This window comes from Mus caroli, chromosome 1 (genome assembly GCF_900094665.2).
Source record: "Mus caroli chromosome 1, CAROLI_EIJ_v1.1, whole genome shotgun sequence".
In the NCBI taxonomy this organism is placed as follows: Eukaryota; Metazoa; Chordata; class Mammalia; order Rodentia; family Muridae; genus Mus; species Mus caroli.
Window position 1 is genome coordinate 170503874 of NC_034570.1, and position 18129 is coordinate 170522002.

General features: G+C 43.1%; 1 protein-coding gene across 1 annotated transcript in view; it reads left to right on the forward strand.

Moving 5' to 3' along the window:
* The first annotated feature begins 389 nt into the window (after positions 1-389).
* Positions 390-18129, forward strand: part of Lin9 (lin-9 DREAM MuvB core complex component) — a 48646-nt gene continuing 30906 nt past the window's right edge. Inside the window, exons 1-4 of the mRNA XM_029475773.1 lie at positions 390-468; positions 7338-7370; positions 9749-9843; positions 11059-11324. Of these exons, the coding sequence (XP_029331633.1) occupies positions 390-468; positions 7338-7370; positions 9749-9843; positions 11059-11324 (473 nt within the window). The remainder of the gene's footprint in view (positions 469-7337; positions 7371-9748; positions 9844-11058; positions 11325-18129) is intronic.

The window sequence follows — 18129 nt, forward strand, 5'->3', positions numbered from 1 at the left end:
TTTGGGCAGAGCCCCCTCCGTGCCAAGCGACCAGGAACCCAGGTCTCGTCCGCCGCGCCACCGGCCCGGGCCTGCGTCCCGCTCCCCTCGGGAACCGGCCTGCAGTTCCCGCAGCCGCAGCGCGGGCCGCGCGCCGGGAGCGAGCGCAGGCGAGGGGGGCGGCGCGGGCGGGCGCATCGGGGCTGGCGCCGCGCCCCCCGCGCTCAGCCCTACCGGGCCTCTCGGCGAGGCGTCCCGTGTCCTCCTCCGGGCCCGGCCCGGGGTGCGGGCGAGGCCCCGAGGCCCCCTCCCGCCGGGCTCGGGCGGAGCCGGACGGCCTGGCGGGAGCAGGCGCCGCGGGCCGCGAGCTCCTCATTCGAACCTCCCTCGCAGACAGTCTCCGCCCCACAATGCACCGGGGCGGGCAGCCTTTGAAAAAGCGGCGCGGCTCGTTCAAGATGGCGGAGCTCGACCAGTTGCCTGACGAGAGTAAGTAGCGTCTCAGAGCAGCCCTCCTTCCCGCCGGTTGCCCGTCCCGGGGTCGCACCGGCGGAGTCCGGTTGCCGGGCAGGTGGGATGGCCGCCAGCCCACCGCAGTCCCCGGCCTTCCTCCTCAGGCGCTGCCGCCGCGTCGCCGCCTTTGTTATGGTGTCTTGTGTGTCTGTTTCTGGGGTTGTGCGAGCGCCAGCGCCGGAAACCGAAAGCCCGGGAGTCCAGCCTGTCCTGACGGAGTCGGCGGCTGCTCTCCCGGAGCGACTGCAGTCGCCGGTCGGGGTGGGCGAAGAGCGGCCCCCCAGTTGCGGGCGCCGTCCTCCTCGCCCGCCCGGTTATGTAACTCGCCGGCCGGGGGCCGGGAGGGCTCGGGCTGGGCACCGGGGACACAGCCCCTCTTGGTGCCCCGGGCCTCCGATCTGATCCTCTGACGGCTCCTGCTTCTGCAGGCACTTGTGATCGCTCCCCCCGACCCCCCGCGTCCATCCTGGAAGTGTTTTCTTCCGTGTCACACAGGCTTGGCCCCTTCCCCTGGGACTACAGGTGGCCCTGGACCTTTCCGGAGATGATCCAGCCGGGATACAGTGCCGAGGTAGCCCCATTCCCAGACTCCCTCCTGAGTGGATGTGTCTCTAGAGTGTGGGGTGGGCTTTACACACGGATGTGAGCACCGCAGCCTATATAAGTATGTTATTCTGCCTGACACCCACCCCTATCATTGCCTCACTTAACCTTCTATACTCACAACCTCTAAGACGGATGTTCACCTGTCCGCAGACAGTAAAAACACCTACTCTGCGACCTAAGGACAAGGGAACAATTTTGTAATTTTCATATTGCACACATTATTAAAAGGCATTTTAGTTACAAAATGGTCTTGAAGAAACACGTACTCTGTGGTATGTATTTGTAGCCCTGGGTCAAGGAAAGGTTCGCAGGTGTGGTGGCGCACATCTTTAATCTCAGCACTCGGTAGGAAGAGGCAGGTGGATCTCCGAGTTCGAGGCCCGCCCAGTCTACATACCAAGCTCCAGGACAGCCAAGGCTACACAGAGAAATCCTGTCTTGGAAACAAACAAACAAACCTCCAAACTGAGCAATCTGTATTTAGAACGATTGTATCATTTTTATAACAAATAAAGCGGTTTTGTTTTTTTAACCATTTGGGGTGCCCCAACAGGAAGTCAGGTCAGAGAAACCCGTTTCAAAAGCAAAGAAAAAACTCGAACTCTGTAAGATGTGTCTGTGGGCAACGCAAATATGCCTTTAAAAGAGAGCTACTGTTAATTCTGTTTTCTTTGCTATCGCGTATTCCTTGTATTGTTAAGTCAGAAGCTCAGGTTGCCAGGCTGGTGAAGACCAGTATTCAGAATGTTTGTGGTTTTAATTTTGGTTTAGACCAGTGCTAAGTCTCAAAAGAACGTTCTCGATGATGGATGGAGATGTCTCTTTTCTAGTGTGCAGTGAGCAACCGGTAGTCACCTGTGACTAGATGGCTCAGGTGCTGCTCTCTTATTTCTATTTAATCTTGACTTAAATGGCTAGTGATTACTGCATTGATAAGGCATTATCTATAGAGTGTCCCTAAGTTTATCGTTCTTGTTTGGAGAATATGGTTGATTGATATTTGCGATGCTTGAAAATATAGATAATTCAAGTAAGTAGAATGTTACCTGCCATCTGAAGAGATTTTTTTCTTAAGCTGGGCACCGTGACTTGTGTTAGCCTCACACATGTGAGCTGAGACAAAAGGATAACTCTTAAGTTGGAGGCCAGCCTGGGCTCTACTGTAAAATGTTTCATCATCTGTAATGAGTATGCTCTGTGACTTCTCAGGGCTGTCTCACCTGCAGTCACACGGTTGTTGGTCGGCAGCCCACCAGAGCTGAGCCACTTAGGTTTTCCTCATGGCTGTGGTGATGGTTAGTTTTGATAGCTTGATTGCATTGAGAAATGCCTAGGAGATCAGCAAAGCACACCTAGATGTGTCTGTGAGCAGACCTTTAGGAGAAGGATTTTCTTACTTGTTCTTTGTACAAACTTGGGGTTTACATTGAGGTTCAGATATTAGCCACACTGTTACACTATGTATAACCTAATTGTTTCTCTTGCCATGCAGTGTCTCTGGTACTTGGCTTGGGGAGGGGTGTGTGTGTGTGTCTTTTTTTTTAGCTAAACTACGGGTTTGTCAAAAGCAAGAATTGTAATTTTGATTTGTTAGCAATGACACAAATAGACTTAAACATTTGACTAAAATGGAACTGAATTTGGAATAATATTAATAAGATAGAGCATGATCTTGGAAAGAGAAAGTAATTTCAGTGTGATATGAAAAAAAAACACTAATTTTTTTGTATTTTTCCCCCCAGTTTAGTTAAGGGAGCTATGTAGTATATTAGCTAATAGCTCCTGTAACATCAATTATAAAAGTTATCATTTCCTGAGTATTTACTGTAACTAGGTGTATAAAAAAAGAAATACGCATGCATGCACTCACGCACTCACAGTCCCGTTTGCTTTCCGTACATTTGATCTTCATTTCGGTTGATGTAAGTACATGATTTTTATGTGAGCACAATCTTAGCTCTAAGCTCTTGTTCTTGAACTCTTGCTATTTTACATCTCTTAGATGTTGCAGAGGGATCATCAAACTTAAGAATTATTTCAGAATTTATCTCAGAATTCCACCCTAGCACATAGTGCTAGGTTCCAGGAGTCCCTGTCTTTTTTTTTTTTTTTTTGAGACAGGGTTTCCCTGTGTAGCCCTGGCTGTCCTGGAACTCACTCTGTAGACCAGGCTGGCCTGGAACTCAGCAATCCGCCTGCCTCTGCCTCCCGAGTGCTGGGATGAAAGGCATGCGCTGCCCCTGTCTTAAGGAACGGTTACATTGTGTATCCTGTGATGGGGCAGAAACCTAGTTATCTTTGCTTTCCTCCTCCTTCCCGTATCTCTACATTCACTAAGTCCCGGAGCTTACCTTCTGAATGTGCCTCAGTTCTTACTTTTTACAATCACCTAGCCCAGGTTGTTACCATTTTAGTAACCCACTGCCTCCCAGAGGGATCCTTTCAGAGCAGAAATGTCTTCCTCCTCTTACCTTGTATTGTAATCCTCAAGGCAGAGTCTCCATGTATATCCCTGGCTAGCCAGTCTGTAGACCATGTTGATCTTGAACACACAGCAGTTCTGCTCTGCTTCTTGATTGCTGGGATTGCAGGTGTGTGCCATCGGTCCCAGCCATCCCTGTTTAAAACCTTTTAGTAGCTAAAGGTTTTTTTTTCCTAAGGCCCAAGCATGTTTCCTGGCTGCTCCCACTTCCCCATTTATTGTGTACCTCTCCTCTCGTTCTCTCTGAGTTAATTGGACTGTTTTCACTCTCTGTGCTACAGGCATATGCTGTTCTCTAGGCTGTTCTCCCTCCCCCCACTTCCAGTTAACTTTTGCTTATTCTTTAGAATATCATGTTGAGATTTTTTAAAAATACATTTTTGTTATTTTTCTATTTTATGTGTATTATATGTCTGTCTGCATGTGGTTCTGTGCATGTATGAAGGGTACATATAGAGGCCAGAGGCATTGATGCCTCTGGAGATGGAGTTACAGGCATTTGTGGGCCACCCAGCATGGGTGCAGGGAACCAAACTCCAGGCTTCTGCAAGAGCAAAAGGTGCTCTGAACTGCCGAGCCTTCTCTCTAGCCCCCAATGGAAGAGTCTCTGCTTATTTTTTGTCCTCTGACGAGTACATGTCTTCTTCTTGAAGTTTTCCATACAATCTTGTGACTTCTCAGGGCTGTCTCACCTGCAGTCACACGGTTGTTGGTCGGCAGCCCACCGGAGCTAAGCCACTTAGGTTTTTCCTCATGGCTGTGGTGATGGTTAGTTTTGATAGCTTGATTGCATTGAGAAATGCCTAGGAGATCAGCAAAGCACACCTCTAGATGTGTCTGTGAGCAGACCTCCAAAACCACTTAGGTCATGAGGTTCTGACCTAATAAATGGATTCCTCTCTTGTGGATTCATAGTCATATGATAGCATTGTTGGAGGTGGTGAGAGGTAGGGGATGGGGCCTCACTGGAGAAAGTAGGTCAGTGGGGTCGTGATAGTTTTGTGTTACCCTAGCATCTTCTGTATTCCCGTTTCTCCTCTTCCTGGCCATCTTGTCAGTTCTCTGCTTTTTCATACCTTCCATACAATGATGAAGTTAGTGAGCCCTCTGAAAACCTGAGCAAAATCAATTTTCCCTACGTGAAGTCATTTAGTCAGATAGTCCTGTCACAGTCATTCAGAAGGAACTAGGAGCACGCCTGCATTCCCAGTCTAAGCACAACCCTGCTTTCGGCTCTCTACATCTCTCTCCCCCAAGCACAATGCCATTAACCCTGTTACAATTCAATTTGAACTAATTTCTCAGGGCTTTTTTTTTGGCTAGTTTCTTCTGCCTGGTCTCCATGTTGTGACTCCCCCACCTGTGGTGGGGGAGGGATGTTTTTCTTCTTGATTTTATGGCTAGTTCTTTTCAGATGTTGTTTCCTTGGAAGCTTCCCTGACTCCTGTTTATGTTCTTTGTAGTAACTGTCATGAGGTATAATTACTGTCTCATGTAGTTATTTGTTGTATGTCTCTTTCCACTAGGATACAACCTCTCTGAGATGGAGGCTTTTGGTGGGGACCTCAGCTCTAACAGTGCTTATAGAGAGCAAGCAGTCAGTAAATACCCTAACCCTAACCCTGGTTGAATGTTGACAAAGTGGAACTGGTTAGAGCAGAATTCTAACTTAACCAAGTTCACCTGCCTGTAAATTCATATGTTTAAACAGATGGGTAATTTGGTCAGTTAATGTAATGTGAGCCCGTCTGAAAATTAGCCATGTGTTGTATATACTGTTCTAAGCATTTGTGCTTATATCTGTTTACTCTCCTTTCACACATGAAGAAGCAGAAGCACAGGGAGTCGAGGTGCTTTGTGGGAAATAACATAGCAAGGAAGTAGCAGAGCCAAGATCTAAACAGTAGCCAGCCTCGATGTTCTAGAACCTATGCTGTCTTTTTAAAGAGTTATTTTAATTATTATATCTGTGGTATGTGCATGTGAGTGTAGGTGCTTGAAGAGGCCAGAGGCTTCAAATGCCCCTGGAGCTGGAGTTACAGATGGATCTGAGCTGCCAGCACAGGTGAGGGAATTGAGCTTGGTTCTTCGGCAGGAACAGTGCACATTTTTAGCTGCAGAGTCACCCTTCCTGATCACTGTACTGCCTCCACAAAACGTACAAGGAGTTAGAGGTAGTAAATCAGAATCTGCAAGGTCTGAGCGCCACCTTTGTGGAATAGATGGGTGCCCTTGTAACTTACACCCCTTTCTCAGACCCTTTTCAAATGACCCGTTCAGAGAAGCTGACTCATGAGTGTCTCTCCTCTCATGCTCCATTGTCATCCTGTTCACTTTTCCCTAGCTCGTCAGCACTGGTTTGTACTTGTTTCCCTGCCCTCCTAACTAGAGCAGAAGCTCCAGGAGAACATGGACTTGGGCACATTGCTGTGGGGTCTCTGTTGCCTGAGCAAGAACTACCATGCAGACCGCACTTAGTATATACCCACGTTTTCTTGGAAGGAACTGTGTTTTCCTTGGTATCTTGGCTATATTTCCTGTCTACCTTACTGTTTCTTGGTTATGTTTTATTTGAAGCTTTCTAGTAGAATTTTTTTTTTATTTTGTGTTACTAGTGGTTTAACATAACAGTAGGCAAGTGCTCTTAGCCCTTATGGCTTTCTCCCCCTATTCTCTTACCCGTGATTTTATGGTCTTTGAACACTAAACTTCAAAAATTCTTTTCCCTATTGAGTCTTCTACTTCCCCCACTCATAGATCCTACCCTTCGCTGTCAAGCCACCCTGTAGCTCTGTATCTCAGTGGGTTTACCTGCCACAGATCCAATAAAGAGCTTTATCTAGTGACTCCCTCTACATTTATGCTTTCCCTCCTTGGGTGTTCAGGAACCTATTTTCCTGTATGTTTTTTGTTTGTTTTCAAGACAAGGTTTTCTGTGTAGCCCTGACTGTCCTGGAACTCACTCTGTAGACCAGGCTAGCCTCAAAATCAGAGCTCTACCTGCCTCTGCCTCCCACGTGCTGGGATTAAAGGTGTGCAACACCACTGCCCAGCTTCCTGAATAGATCTTTAAGCATTGTAAATACCTCTATTCAGGACTCTGACAGTCTCTGATCATGTTTATCTTGTTTATTCTGTTACCTCTTCTGATTTTCGTTCCAATAATGAGTTCTCTTTCTCTTTTCCTCCAGTGCTATAGAGTACTTTTGGATGAAGAGGCACAATGACAATCTGACTGTGCTCTTTTTTTTTTTCCTACATTTTTGTCTTTTAGAATAATTTCTAACTGCTGTCACAACCTCCACAGGCCTGCCGGGCCTCTGCAGTCCTTCCTTGATCACCAGGCTGTGTATTCCTTTCCTTTCCCAGACAGGGCCGGGCTGTAGTGGGACTCAGCATGTGCCTCTCTCATGCTGCGCTACAGACGTGAGCCGCTGCTGCCGCTGCTGATGCTTCCTTTGCATATCCAACCACCCTGTCCGACCCAACGCTGCTCAGACTAACTGGAGCACCTTGCTACCCAAGCCAAGTTCTATCCCTCCAACCTTGATTATGAAAATATTTATTGATTTGGATTAGTTTGCTTGTTGGTTTTGGTTTTGGTTTTGGTTTTTTGAGACAAGGTCTCGCTGTGTAGCATTGACTGGCCTGGAACTTACTATGTAGACCAGGGTGGCCTGGAACTCACAGAGACCCCACCTATAATGTAGTGCACCACCATACCTCGCTGATTTTTTTTTTTTTTTTTTACTTTCAGGCTCTTCAGCAAAAGCCCTTGTCAGTTTAAAAGGTAAGAAAAATGCCTTTCTAGATATGTATCACAATTTGAATATTTTTTCTTTTCCTTCTGTTATTTGTAACTCATTGTATCTTGTATTTACTTTTCACTGATAATTTTAAATTCATATGCTTTTAGAAGAAAATGTATCTTTATTTGCTAGTAATTAAATATTTCTAAAATTTTAATTTTCTAAAATTATTAATGAAAGTATATCTTCCTTTGTTTTTGTTTTTTGAGATGGCTTGCAACTCACTGTGTAGAGCAGACTGGCCTAGAACTCAGAGAGATCCACCTGCCTCTGCTTCCTGTTGAAAGTCACTGTGCCTCATTTAAAGGCTACCTTAACCAGAACTGGAGTGGAGCTTAGCTGTGGAGTGCTTGCGTAAGCTCTCAGCTCAGTATTGTTGCTGTAAAAACACTCTGAACAGTCAAGAAACCTGTGCTGAGCTTACATCAATGTTGTTGGTTTTTTTGTTTTTTTTTAAAGAATTATCTTTTAAGAATATTGCATGATGCAAGGGGAGCTGGGGGTGGGTAACAACTGGACTGTAAAAAAAAATAATAATTAAAAAAAAAGGAATATCACATGTTCTCTGAACAGATATTTCTAAAAAAGGAGGAGGTAGTGGTAGCAGCCTGCAGCTCAAGAAAGTTCCTGCCTCAGCCTCCATCTAACTTAGATGTTTGTGGTTTGGTTTTGAGACAGGGTCTCTATGTAGTGCTGGCTGGCCTGAAGCTCAGTACATAGACCAGACAGGCCTCAAACTTTGGTAACCTTGCCTCTGCCTCCCAAGTACTAAATTGACAAGAATGAACCACAATAGTGGGCTTCTTAAGTATTTTGGCTTTTGAGACATGATCTTGTGTAACTTAGATTGACCTTAGATCCCTATGTGGCCAAGGTTTGCCTTGAACTACTAATCCTGTCTCAGGCTTTCTAGTGTTAGAATTACAGAATACCACCACACCTGCTCAAACTAACATTTCTTAGAGAAAAAAAATTAGAGAATACTGGTAAGCATTTATAGAAAAATAAGAATCATCCTATATATATATTAATCTTCAGTTTTATTGTATCTACATTTAAACATATGTCTGTATTTAAACATGATTCTTTACAAAACTTAAACTTATTCTATATTTCATATGTCTAATCATTTAAGTGATAGGACTTTTTTTGGTTTTCGAAAAACTCCAAAGTCATTTCTTTGAATTAAGAGAAACAGCTAAGCATAGTGGCCCATGCCTGTAGTCCCAGCTGTTGTGGAGGCTAAGGCAGGGCATTGATGTGAATTTGAGGTCAGTCTGGGCTATAGGAGTGTGCACAACACCACCCACACTATATTAACTATCCTATGTTGTGTTTCACATATTGAAGCAAAAGTCATTTAGAAATGTCCTTTAAGCAGCTTGGTGTGTAGCATGTGCTACACCCGATCACTTGGGAGCAGAGCTGCAGAAGGATCGCCCCAGGTTCAAAGACAGCCTGAGTTCCACAGTGAATCCCAGGCCACCCAGGGAAACAGTGAGATCATGTCTCAGAAAGCAAAGACAGAAGAAATGTCCTCTAAATTCAGAATTAGAGGTTTTTAGTTTTTATTTTCCTTTATCCTACTTTCAGTTAGAATTTAAAAAAAAAAAATGAAATCATTCTTAACAGAAGAATTATTAAAAACCTACATCCAAAAAAAAAAAAAACCCCTGTATGTTCTGTATAGAAATGCAGTACTTTTCATATGCATTGCTCTATCATTTTATTAAAAGAATAAGTGAAGTTTTTGTGTTTTTAATGTTTTAAAGATGTAATTGTGTGGGGCTGGAGAGATGGCTCAGTGGTCAAGAGCACTCCAGGTGCTCTTCCAGAGGACCCAGGTTCAGTTCCCAGTACCCACGTGACGGCTCAACAACGACCTGTAGCTCCCGTTGCAGAGGACCTGACCACCTTTTCTGGCCTCTGCAGGAGCCAGGCAGTCATGCGGTGCTCAGACGCACAGGCAGCAGCACACCCATGTATATCAAGTAAATTAATGAGATGAAATGAAAATGTGTTGTGTGAGTGTGTTGGTGAGTGTGGATGTGTGTTCTGGAGTGCTTAATGGAGGCCAGGGCACAGCTTTCAGGAGTCACTTGTCTCCTTCCCCTGTGGCTACTAGGGATTGAACTAGTCTCAGCTCATCAGTTTCTCTGCAGGTGCCTTCCCCTAAGCCATCTCTCTGGCCTGAGATAGTGCTGGTTTGTTTCTAGTCAACTGAAATTACTACAGTCACATTGTAACCTTTTCACATTGATATAGATTTCATGTGTTTACTACTAAAGGGTTAGTGTTCGCGATATAAAATGTGTGCGCTAACCTTAAATGTTTTATCAGTATTAATTATTCATTACAGAGGGAAGTTTATCGAACACGTGGAATGAAAAGTACAGTTCTTTACAGAAAACTCCTGTCTGGAAAGGCAGGAACGCGGGCCCTGCTGTAGAAATGGTAAGGAGAGCTCCTGTGTGCTAGAGAAGCCTCGCTGAACTGTATGCTTGTGGCGGATAAATTCACATACAAAAAAAAATACCAACTGTAGGTATTTTCATTTTAACGTGTCATTGAGCAGTATTTGATCGTATTTAGGTAAATTATCTGTAACCAGATTATCTGGTCACCGTGAAGCATTTGTAATGCACATACACACACATATACGTTTTATTGTTATGATTTTTACAGGCAATCTCATTGTGTAGACCTGACAGGCCTGGAACTTACTATGTAAACCACATTGGCTCTAACTCAAAGAGATATGCTTACCTCTACCACTGGCTCCTGAGTGCTGGGACAGGGTTATATACCTTTGATATTTACAGGTTTTTAGTTCTAAAGATATCAGTTATCTCATATATATCATGGACTTTTTTTATGTGCAGTTACAAATTTGGTAACCTTTGACATCAGATCTAGTATAATACTAAAGTCGTTTAGGCATACTTTTCTCAAGTGATTTAATGTTCTTTCTAGCCCAACCCTCTGCAGTAGACATCGTGTAATAGCCACTTAATATTAACCAACATAATTTAAACTGGAATTTCCAGAACATATTTTCCTATCTTCACCATGTGTCTTAGTCAGGGTTTCTATTCCTGCACAAACATCATGACCAAGAAGCAAGTTGGGGAGGAAAGGGTTTATTCGGCTTACACTTCCATACTGCTGTTCATCACCAAGGAAGTCAGGACTGGAACTCAGACAGGTCAGGGAGCAGGAGCTGATGCAGAGGCCATGGAGGGATGTTCTTTACTGGCTCGCTTCCCCTGGCTTGCTCAGCCTGCTCTCTTATAGAACCCAAGACTGCCAGTCCAGAGATGGTCCCACCCAAAAGGGACCTTTCCCCCTTGATCACTAATTGAGAAAATGTCTTACAGTTGGATCTCATGGAGGCATTTCCTCAACTGAAGCTCCTTTCTCTGTGATAACTCCAGCTGTGTCAAGTTGACACAAAACTAGCCAGTACACCATGCAAGGCTGCCAGTGTTGCAGTTTTCGGTTGATTATCACTGCAGAAATCTCTTTTTAATCACTTTGCTAATTCCAAGGTGTTTACATTTGGTTTTGTGTGCTTTCTGTCACTCATGTATGTTGCTGATAATCTAGCTGTGTTTTCCAGATGGACAAAAATGAGAAACACTCATTAAATAAAAAAAAAATTTATTATAGCCTTTCAGAAATTCAAAAAGAAGTCGACTCTTTTCTGATGAAGATGACAGACAAATAAATACAAAGTCACCTAAAAGAAACCAGAGAGTGGCGATGATCCCACAGGTGTGTGTATTAAAGTTTATCTCATGTGAAGGATATGAGGGATTGTGCCGTGTGCTGAAGTTCATACTCGTTCTGTTACATTTCGAACGACATTCTTTAAGTCAGTATTGCTGCTCTGCAATTATTTTTACTAACTTAGAAAATTCAATGTTTTGTTGGTTGACATGAAACTAGGTAGGAAGCCAGTCATGATTCTGTAAGCGCAAAGGGAGTAGAGGTTAAATAAAACAGACCTGGTGATGTGTATTCAGTTTTGAATTTTGTGTGGAAATAAGTGAGGGGAAATATTTAACTTTATCAAATAAAGTATAATGAAGACTACCCAGAAGAGGAGACAGTGCAGGATGAAACAGGATTTTCTTCTTTGTACTTTTAATTTATTGTTTTCTGGGGAGAGGTGCTATAAAATTTTAATTTATAGGTTTTTGTGGATCAAACCTATGGTGCCACATATACTAGGCAAATACTCTACCATTGAGTTGTTTTATTTTTGTTGAATGTATCCTTATTTATTTATTTATTTCGAGACAGGGTTTCTTTGTGTATCCCTGGCTGCCATGGAACTAGCTCTGTAGACCAGGCTGACCTTGAACTCACATGCCCCTGCCTCCTGAGTGCTGGGATAAAAGGCTTGTCCCACCTCAGCCTGGCTTATCCAGATAACCTGAGTTCTGTCTCTGGAACTCAAATGGTAGACAAGAACTGACATCTGCAGGTTGTCCTCTAGCACCCCCCCCCCACACACACACAGAAAGTAAACAAATGTAACTTAAAAATTTAAAGTCACGGTGGGCGTGTAATAAAGGAATGAAAGTTAGATAAGAAAATATGACCTTTAATAATTATGTAATTTTTTTCAGACCAACTTTATAACTTGATATAACTTTTTATTATCCGTTTATTGTTTTTCCTAAAGCATTGTATGAGATTTTTCAATACAATGAATTAAAGTTGAAGTGGTTTATTTATCAAGTGAAGGTATGATCTGCAGTCTACCCTATCAAAAATCTCCTGAGTATTGAGACCAGCGATTTGGTCAGAGTTTGGTTGGCTCAGAACAGCATTTAGTCCAGGCTGGCCTCGGACTCAATCTTCCTTGCTTCAAATTCCCAAGTACTGGGATTATAGGTGTGCACCACCATGACAGCTTTCTTATGATGATTATAATGATAAAATACCATGTTCCATAGAATGAACAACGTGCACCCTGAACTTTTAAAGCATCAAGAACTAATGTACACAAGTACCTGAGAAGCACAGTAAACCCCAATTTCACTGAAAGTAAAATGCAGTGTGTTGGACACAATGTCAAATGGATTTTAAACGCTAGTTAAATATGAGTTGTTAGGCTTTGTTAGGCTGTATTGCTATAATAGTCTGAATGAGTTGCAAATATAACAAGTTTGGTCTTTATGACTAGAGCCATCCTGACCCAACTCTCACCATGCCTGCTTTCCAGGCACATCTCCTAGGACTGATTATGGTCTCTATTTCTGAGCAGTTAGAACAAAGAACACAGGACAGACAAAAGACAACATCCTCAGATAGGTGGACAATTCTTATGCCCAAGTTTCTCTTCCTTAGTTGTAACAGCTCTAGTTTTTTGGTTTTATTATTTTATGTGCATGGGTATTTTGCCTGCATATATGTCTGGATCCCCCTAGAACTGGAGTTACAGACAGCTGTGAACTGCCATGTGGGTGCTGGGAATTGAACTTGGGTCCTTTAGAAGAACAACAAGTGCTCTCAACTGCTGAGCCATCAGTGCAGTCCCAGAACAGCCCGAGTTTATCAGTGTCGTTTATGTGATGGGGCTTATTCCTTTCCCCATGTAGTCATAGCCTCTGAATCCTCATTTCAGTCTGTCTGGACTTCATTATTGGTGTTGATGGGCAGGTTTTTGCCTTTGTTTTCTGGTGCTGAGAACTGAACCCAGGATATTGTATATCTGGGCAAGTCCTTCTGTCACCAAGCCCAGCTTGTCTGTGTGTTTACTTAAAGACCACAATGCACAGCTGGCAAATTATGAAAGTTCTAACATTTATTGACTGTTCCCTACGTATCCGGTGCTGTCCTAGGTATTTCATGTGTATTACTTTGATTGAATTTTCAACAGTCTTTATGAAATAGATTACTGTTATATTACTCCCATTTGGCAGGTGAAGGAACAGATATAGAGAAGTTAAATTACCTTACTCCAGGTCACAGAGTTAGTAGATGAAGGCTAATACTTAAATGGTAGGCAGCCTGTGTCTAGTGTCTTGCTTTCTTTAAAAAAAAAATTGTTACTTAAATAAATCAGTTTTATTGATGCATAATCCACATAGTATGCAATTTACATAATAAAAGTCTACATTTTAAAGTGCTAGGGGCATAGCTTAGTTTTAGGGCTCTTGCATAGTCGGCCTAAGGCCCGAGGTTGGATCCCGAGCAGTATAAGGACATAAAGCAAAGTGTATATATTAGTGGTTTGCAATATGTGCATAGTTATATGTTCATCATTACAAAGCTAGAACATTTTTGTTTAGAACATTTCTCCTGATTTTGGAATAAACCCTTAGAAGAATAACTGATGTAACAAAAGTATTTACATTTAAAATTTGGAACAAGCCGGGCATGGTGGCGCACACCTTTAATCCCAGCACTCGGGAGGCAGAGGCAGGCGGATTTCTGAGTTCGAGGACAGCCTGGTCTACAAAGTGAGTGCCAGGACAGCCAGGGCTACACAGAGAAACCCTGTCTCGAAAAACCAAAAAAAAAAAAAAAATTTGGAACATTCTATTTAATCTGTATGTAAGATTTATAATAATTTATTTCCACTAACAGTCTGAATATATCACAATCAAAGATCTTGATATACTTTCAATAATCAGGTGTGCTTTATAGTATCAGATATACATTATACATAGACAGAGACCCATTGGTCTATTTAAAAATATGTATAGCTAACTCTATAGAAAGTGACAGCTCTAGCTGGGTATGGTGGCTCACACTTTTAATCCTAGCACTCTGGAGGTAGAGGCAATCAGATCTCTGAGTTCAAGGCCACCCTGGTCTATAGCTCAAGTTCCAGGACAGACATGACTACACAGAAAGCCTCACTGGAAAAACAAAACAGAAAGAAACAGCAGTTTTTATGATTAGAGTATTTTTAGGCCAGTGAGATGGCTCAGCAGATAAATGTACCTGCCATACAAGCCTGGTGAGCTGAGTTCAGCTCCTGGGCTCTCACATTGGAAGGAGAGAACTGACTACTGAAAACTGTCCTCTGACCTCCAAACATGTAGCACACATGTCCACACTGACATAAACATCATACACATGTGCACAGTACAGATAAATAGCCTCTAGAATATTTTTAGTTTTCCGTTAAAAAATTAATTTTCTAAGGTTAGCGTGGTGCCATCCCAATACTTGGGAGGGTGAAGTAGGAAAATTGCCACAGGTTCACAGCTACTTAGGGCTATAGAGGTTATCTTCTCTCTCTCTCTTAAAAAACAAAAAAGTTAACTTTCTAGCTACAGTGTTTTATCTTAAATTCTAGAACAGAAAAGGACATGAGTGAAAAACACAAGTGAATTCCAAACCAAGCACTGGCACTGTAGTGATTCTGACAGTGACCTTACAGGGTCTCATGGGGAAAGCTGGGTGAGCGGCTGGACGTTCCCTGCTGTCTCTGCAGCTAGTCTGTAGATACACGCGCTTTCTAAAATAAAGAATTAGAGCAGTGCAGTGGCATGAATTTAATTTTAGCACTTGGGGAAGAAAGGCAAGTAGATCTCTGTGGGTTCAAGACGAGCCTCATCTATTTAGCATTTGGTTAGCCATAGTTATATATTGAGACTCTCTATCTGTCTCTTCTCTCTTTCTCATGTGCACACACACACACACACACACGTTTTGTTTTATTATAAATATTTTTTTTTCTTTTAACGGTCCAATCGTTACCCCTTCCCATTCTGCCCTCTAATAGTTCCTGATCCCATTCCTTCTCCCCTGTCTTCAAGAGAATGTCTCCACACCCCTATACCCTGCCAGACCTCCCCATTCCCTGGGGCCTCAAGTTTCTCAAGGGTTAGGTGCATTCACACACAAGTTTATAATGGAAAAAAACCAAAAGGATGAAAAATCTACTTTGACCCTAATTCACTATGCTCCTTTTCTCACCTGGTTAGGGAGACCCTGTGCTTAGTTTGATTATCTTTGTAAATAGACTTTTAAAACTTTACATGATGGAGCCAATGAGATTGCTAAGCAGGTAAGGCACATGCTACCAGGTCTGACTCCCTGAGTTCAATCCTTAGGGTCGCCTGGCATGGTGAACCAAATCCCTTAAGTTGACTTCTGAATTCTATACATTTCCTTTCCCACACATGATAAGCAAATAAGCTAACTTTAAAAGTTAAGAAAACTAACGCATTTATACATTTCATGCCTGCTACCCAATGACTTGGAAAGATATAGGCAGGAGGACTGTAATGAGATTAAGGCCAGCCTGATCTATACACAAGTTGTAGGCTACCCAGGCCCACATAGCAAGGTCCTGTCTCAGAAACAGCTCAAAAACAGAACTTTATGTGCTTATAGGAATAGATAATTTATTTTGTAGTTTTCTTTTCCTTTTTATAAATTTGTATGTTTGTGGTATTTTTATGAGGAAAAACAAAACTTGCCAGGTGTAGCAGCTCATGCCTTTAATCCCAGGACTTGGGAGGCAGAGGTAGGCAGACCTCTGGAGTTGGAGGCCAGCCTGGTCTACATAGTGAGTTCCAGGACAGCCAGAGTTATCTATCCCCACGCCCTCTCTATCTACCTATCTATCTTGTGTGTGTGTGTGTGTGTGTGTGCGTGCGTGCGTGCGTGCGTGCATGTGCATGCACAGGCCTGCGTGTGCGCCTGCCATACTGACTGTGTGGCGATCAGAGAACAACTTGAATGACTTGGTTCTTTTCTTCCACCGTGTGGGTCCTAGGGATTGAACGCAGGTTGTGAGGCTTAGCAAGAGGTTTCTTTACCCAGTGGGCCATTGTAGCTGACATTGGTTATTCTAAAGGTTCTTCTTTCTTCCACTCTTCTCCAACAACAATCAACAACCCACCAACAACCCACCCTGCCTCTTAGGGCCCTAGCATTTATATACCCTTTGAAAAGTCCCCAAAATTTCAAATGCCACAAAATTACAGAAATTATCTGCTGCTGGCAAAATCTGCCCCCACCAGAGCATGAGGCAAATTATAGACAGCCACCATGGACAGTCTGAAGCAGCCCTGTAGCCATGCCCGGGATTGAAATGAAACATAGTATTTCTGTTTTCGTTCGTTCGTTTGTTTTAAAGAAACCAAAATTCCCAAATTGTCATTAGAAGCCACCTTGCTGGCCCTTTTCTAATAACAGACTTTAAATTGAAGACTCAAATGGTGGGGGTGTGGGGCTGTGGGGAAATGGCTTAGTGGAGTGCTTGTCATGTAAGCATGAGTCCCTGAATTTGAGTGTCCCTGGCACCTACATGAAAGCCTGGGTATGGCAGTGTGTGCCTGGCCAGCCAGTTAGCCAGTCTGGGGTCTGGGCTCAATGAGACCCTGCCTCTAAAAGTGGAGAGCACTCAAGGAAGAGCCTGACACTTGCCTCTGGCTCCCACTCGTGCGCGCATGGGTGCTCCGATACACATGCAAAGCCTTTGAAGTTATTCTAAGTGCCCTGTTAGCTCTGTTGTTTAATTCTTGGTGTTTTTCCCCTACGAGTCATTTTGTCATCTTTTTCTATTGTGTTAAGGGTTGTGGGGTTTTGTGTGTAGCCCTGGCTGTTCTGGAACTCACTCTGTAGACCAGGCTGGCCTCGAACTCAGAAATCCACCTGCCTCTGCCTCCCAAGTGCTGGGATTAAAGTTGTGCGCCACCACTGCCCAGTAGGGTTTTGTTTTATTCTTCTGATAGACGGGGATCTTCACTGTGTCATACCTTCACTATGTTGTGCAGTCTGACCTTGACTCATGCACCCTCAGAATGATCAGTGGAAGCAATCATATGACTTTCTTGCTTTGCTTTATTAATAATTATGAGTTACATCACGAGCTTCCCAATTGAGTCATCCTGTCATTCCTGCCATGAATTCTACTGTGTTGCATTGACTTTTTAAAAAAAAAACTGTCTTGCAGTGCTTGAGCCCTCTCCACTTCCCTCTCCTGCCTGCGTAGACCATGCTGGCATTGAACTTGAGCAGTCCTCCTGCCTCTGCCCAGGTGCTGGGATTGCAGGCAGACACTGTCTAGTACTGCTATACAGTAAAGTGCTCTGTTTCTACTTTGACGACTTTGTTATTTTATATTGACTGTATATGGTCTGCTGTGTGCTTGCATGTGCATGTATGTTCTCTTGATCTTTTCAAGAGTGTTTTGATGATTTTTGTTGTTTGGTTTGTTGGTAGGAATAAAACCCAGACAGGCACTCCAACACTGAACTGTACCCCAAACACGTAAAGTCCTTACTGTTTTTTGTGACCCCCAAAGTCTGGAAATCACTTGGGTCTTTTTTTCCCTGTATATATAAACTAAAATTATATTATAGTTCAGAGTGGAGGCAAGTATTTCCCTTCCTGTTTAGAGTATAAAACTTGAGACTTTAGCTTTTTAAAAAAAATAAATTTAGTATGTTGTATTAGTGTATTAGCTCGTGTGTGTGCATGTGTGTGTATGTGCATGTGTGTGTATGTGCATGTGTGTGTGTACAACTTGTGAGAGTCAGCACTCTCTTTCTACCATGTGATGACCTATGAACTTATCTCATCATTGAGCCACATTGCAAGACTGAGATTTTAACGTTGTTAATCGGGAGGTTTGTTTGATAACAAATTCCATGTTGACTATGACTGAATCTTTTTAGGTACTTAAATATGCCCTATCTTTTTATAAATGCATTCAGTATTGTAATTGTTCTTTTTATTGGTTTTTTTTTTTTTTTTTTTTTTTTT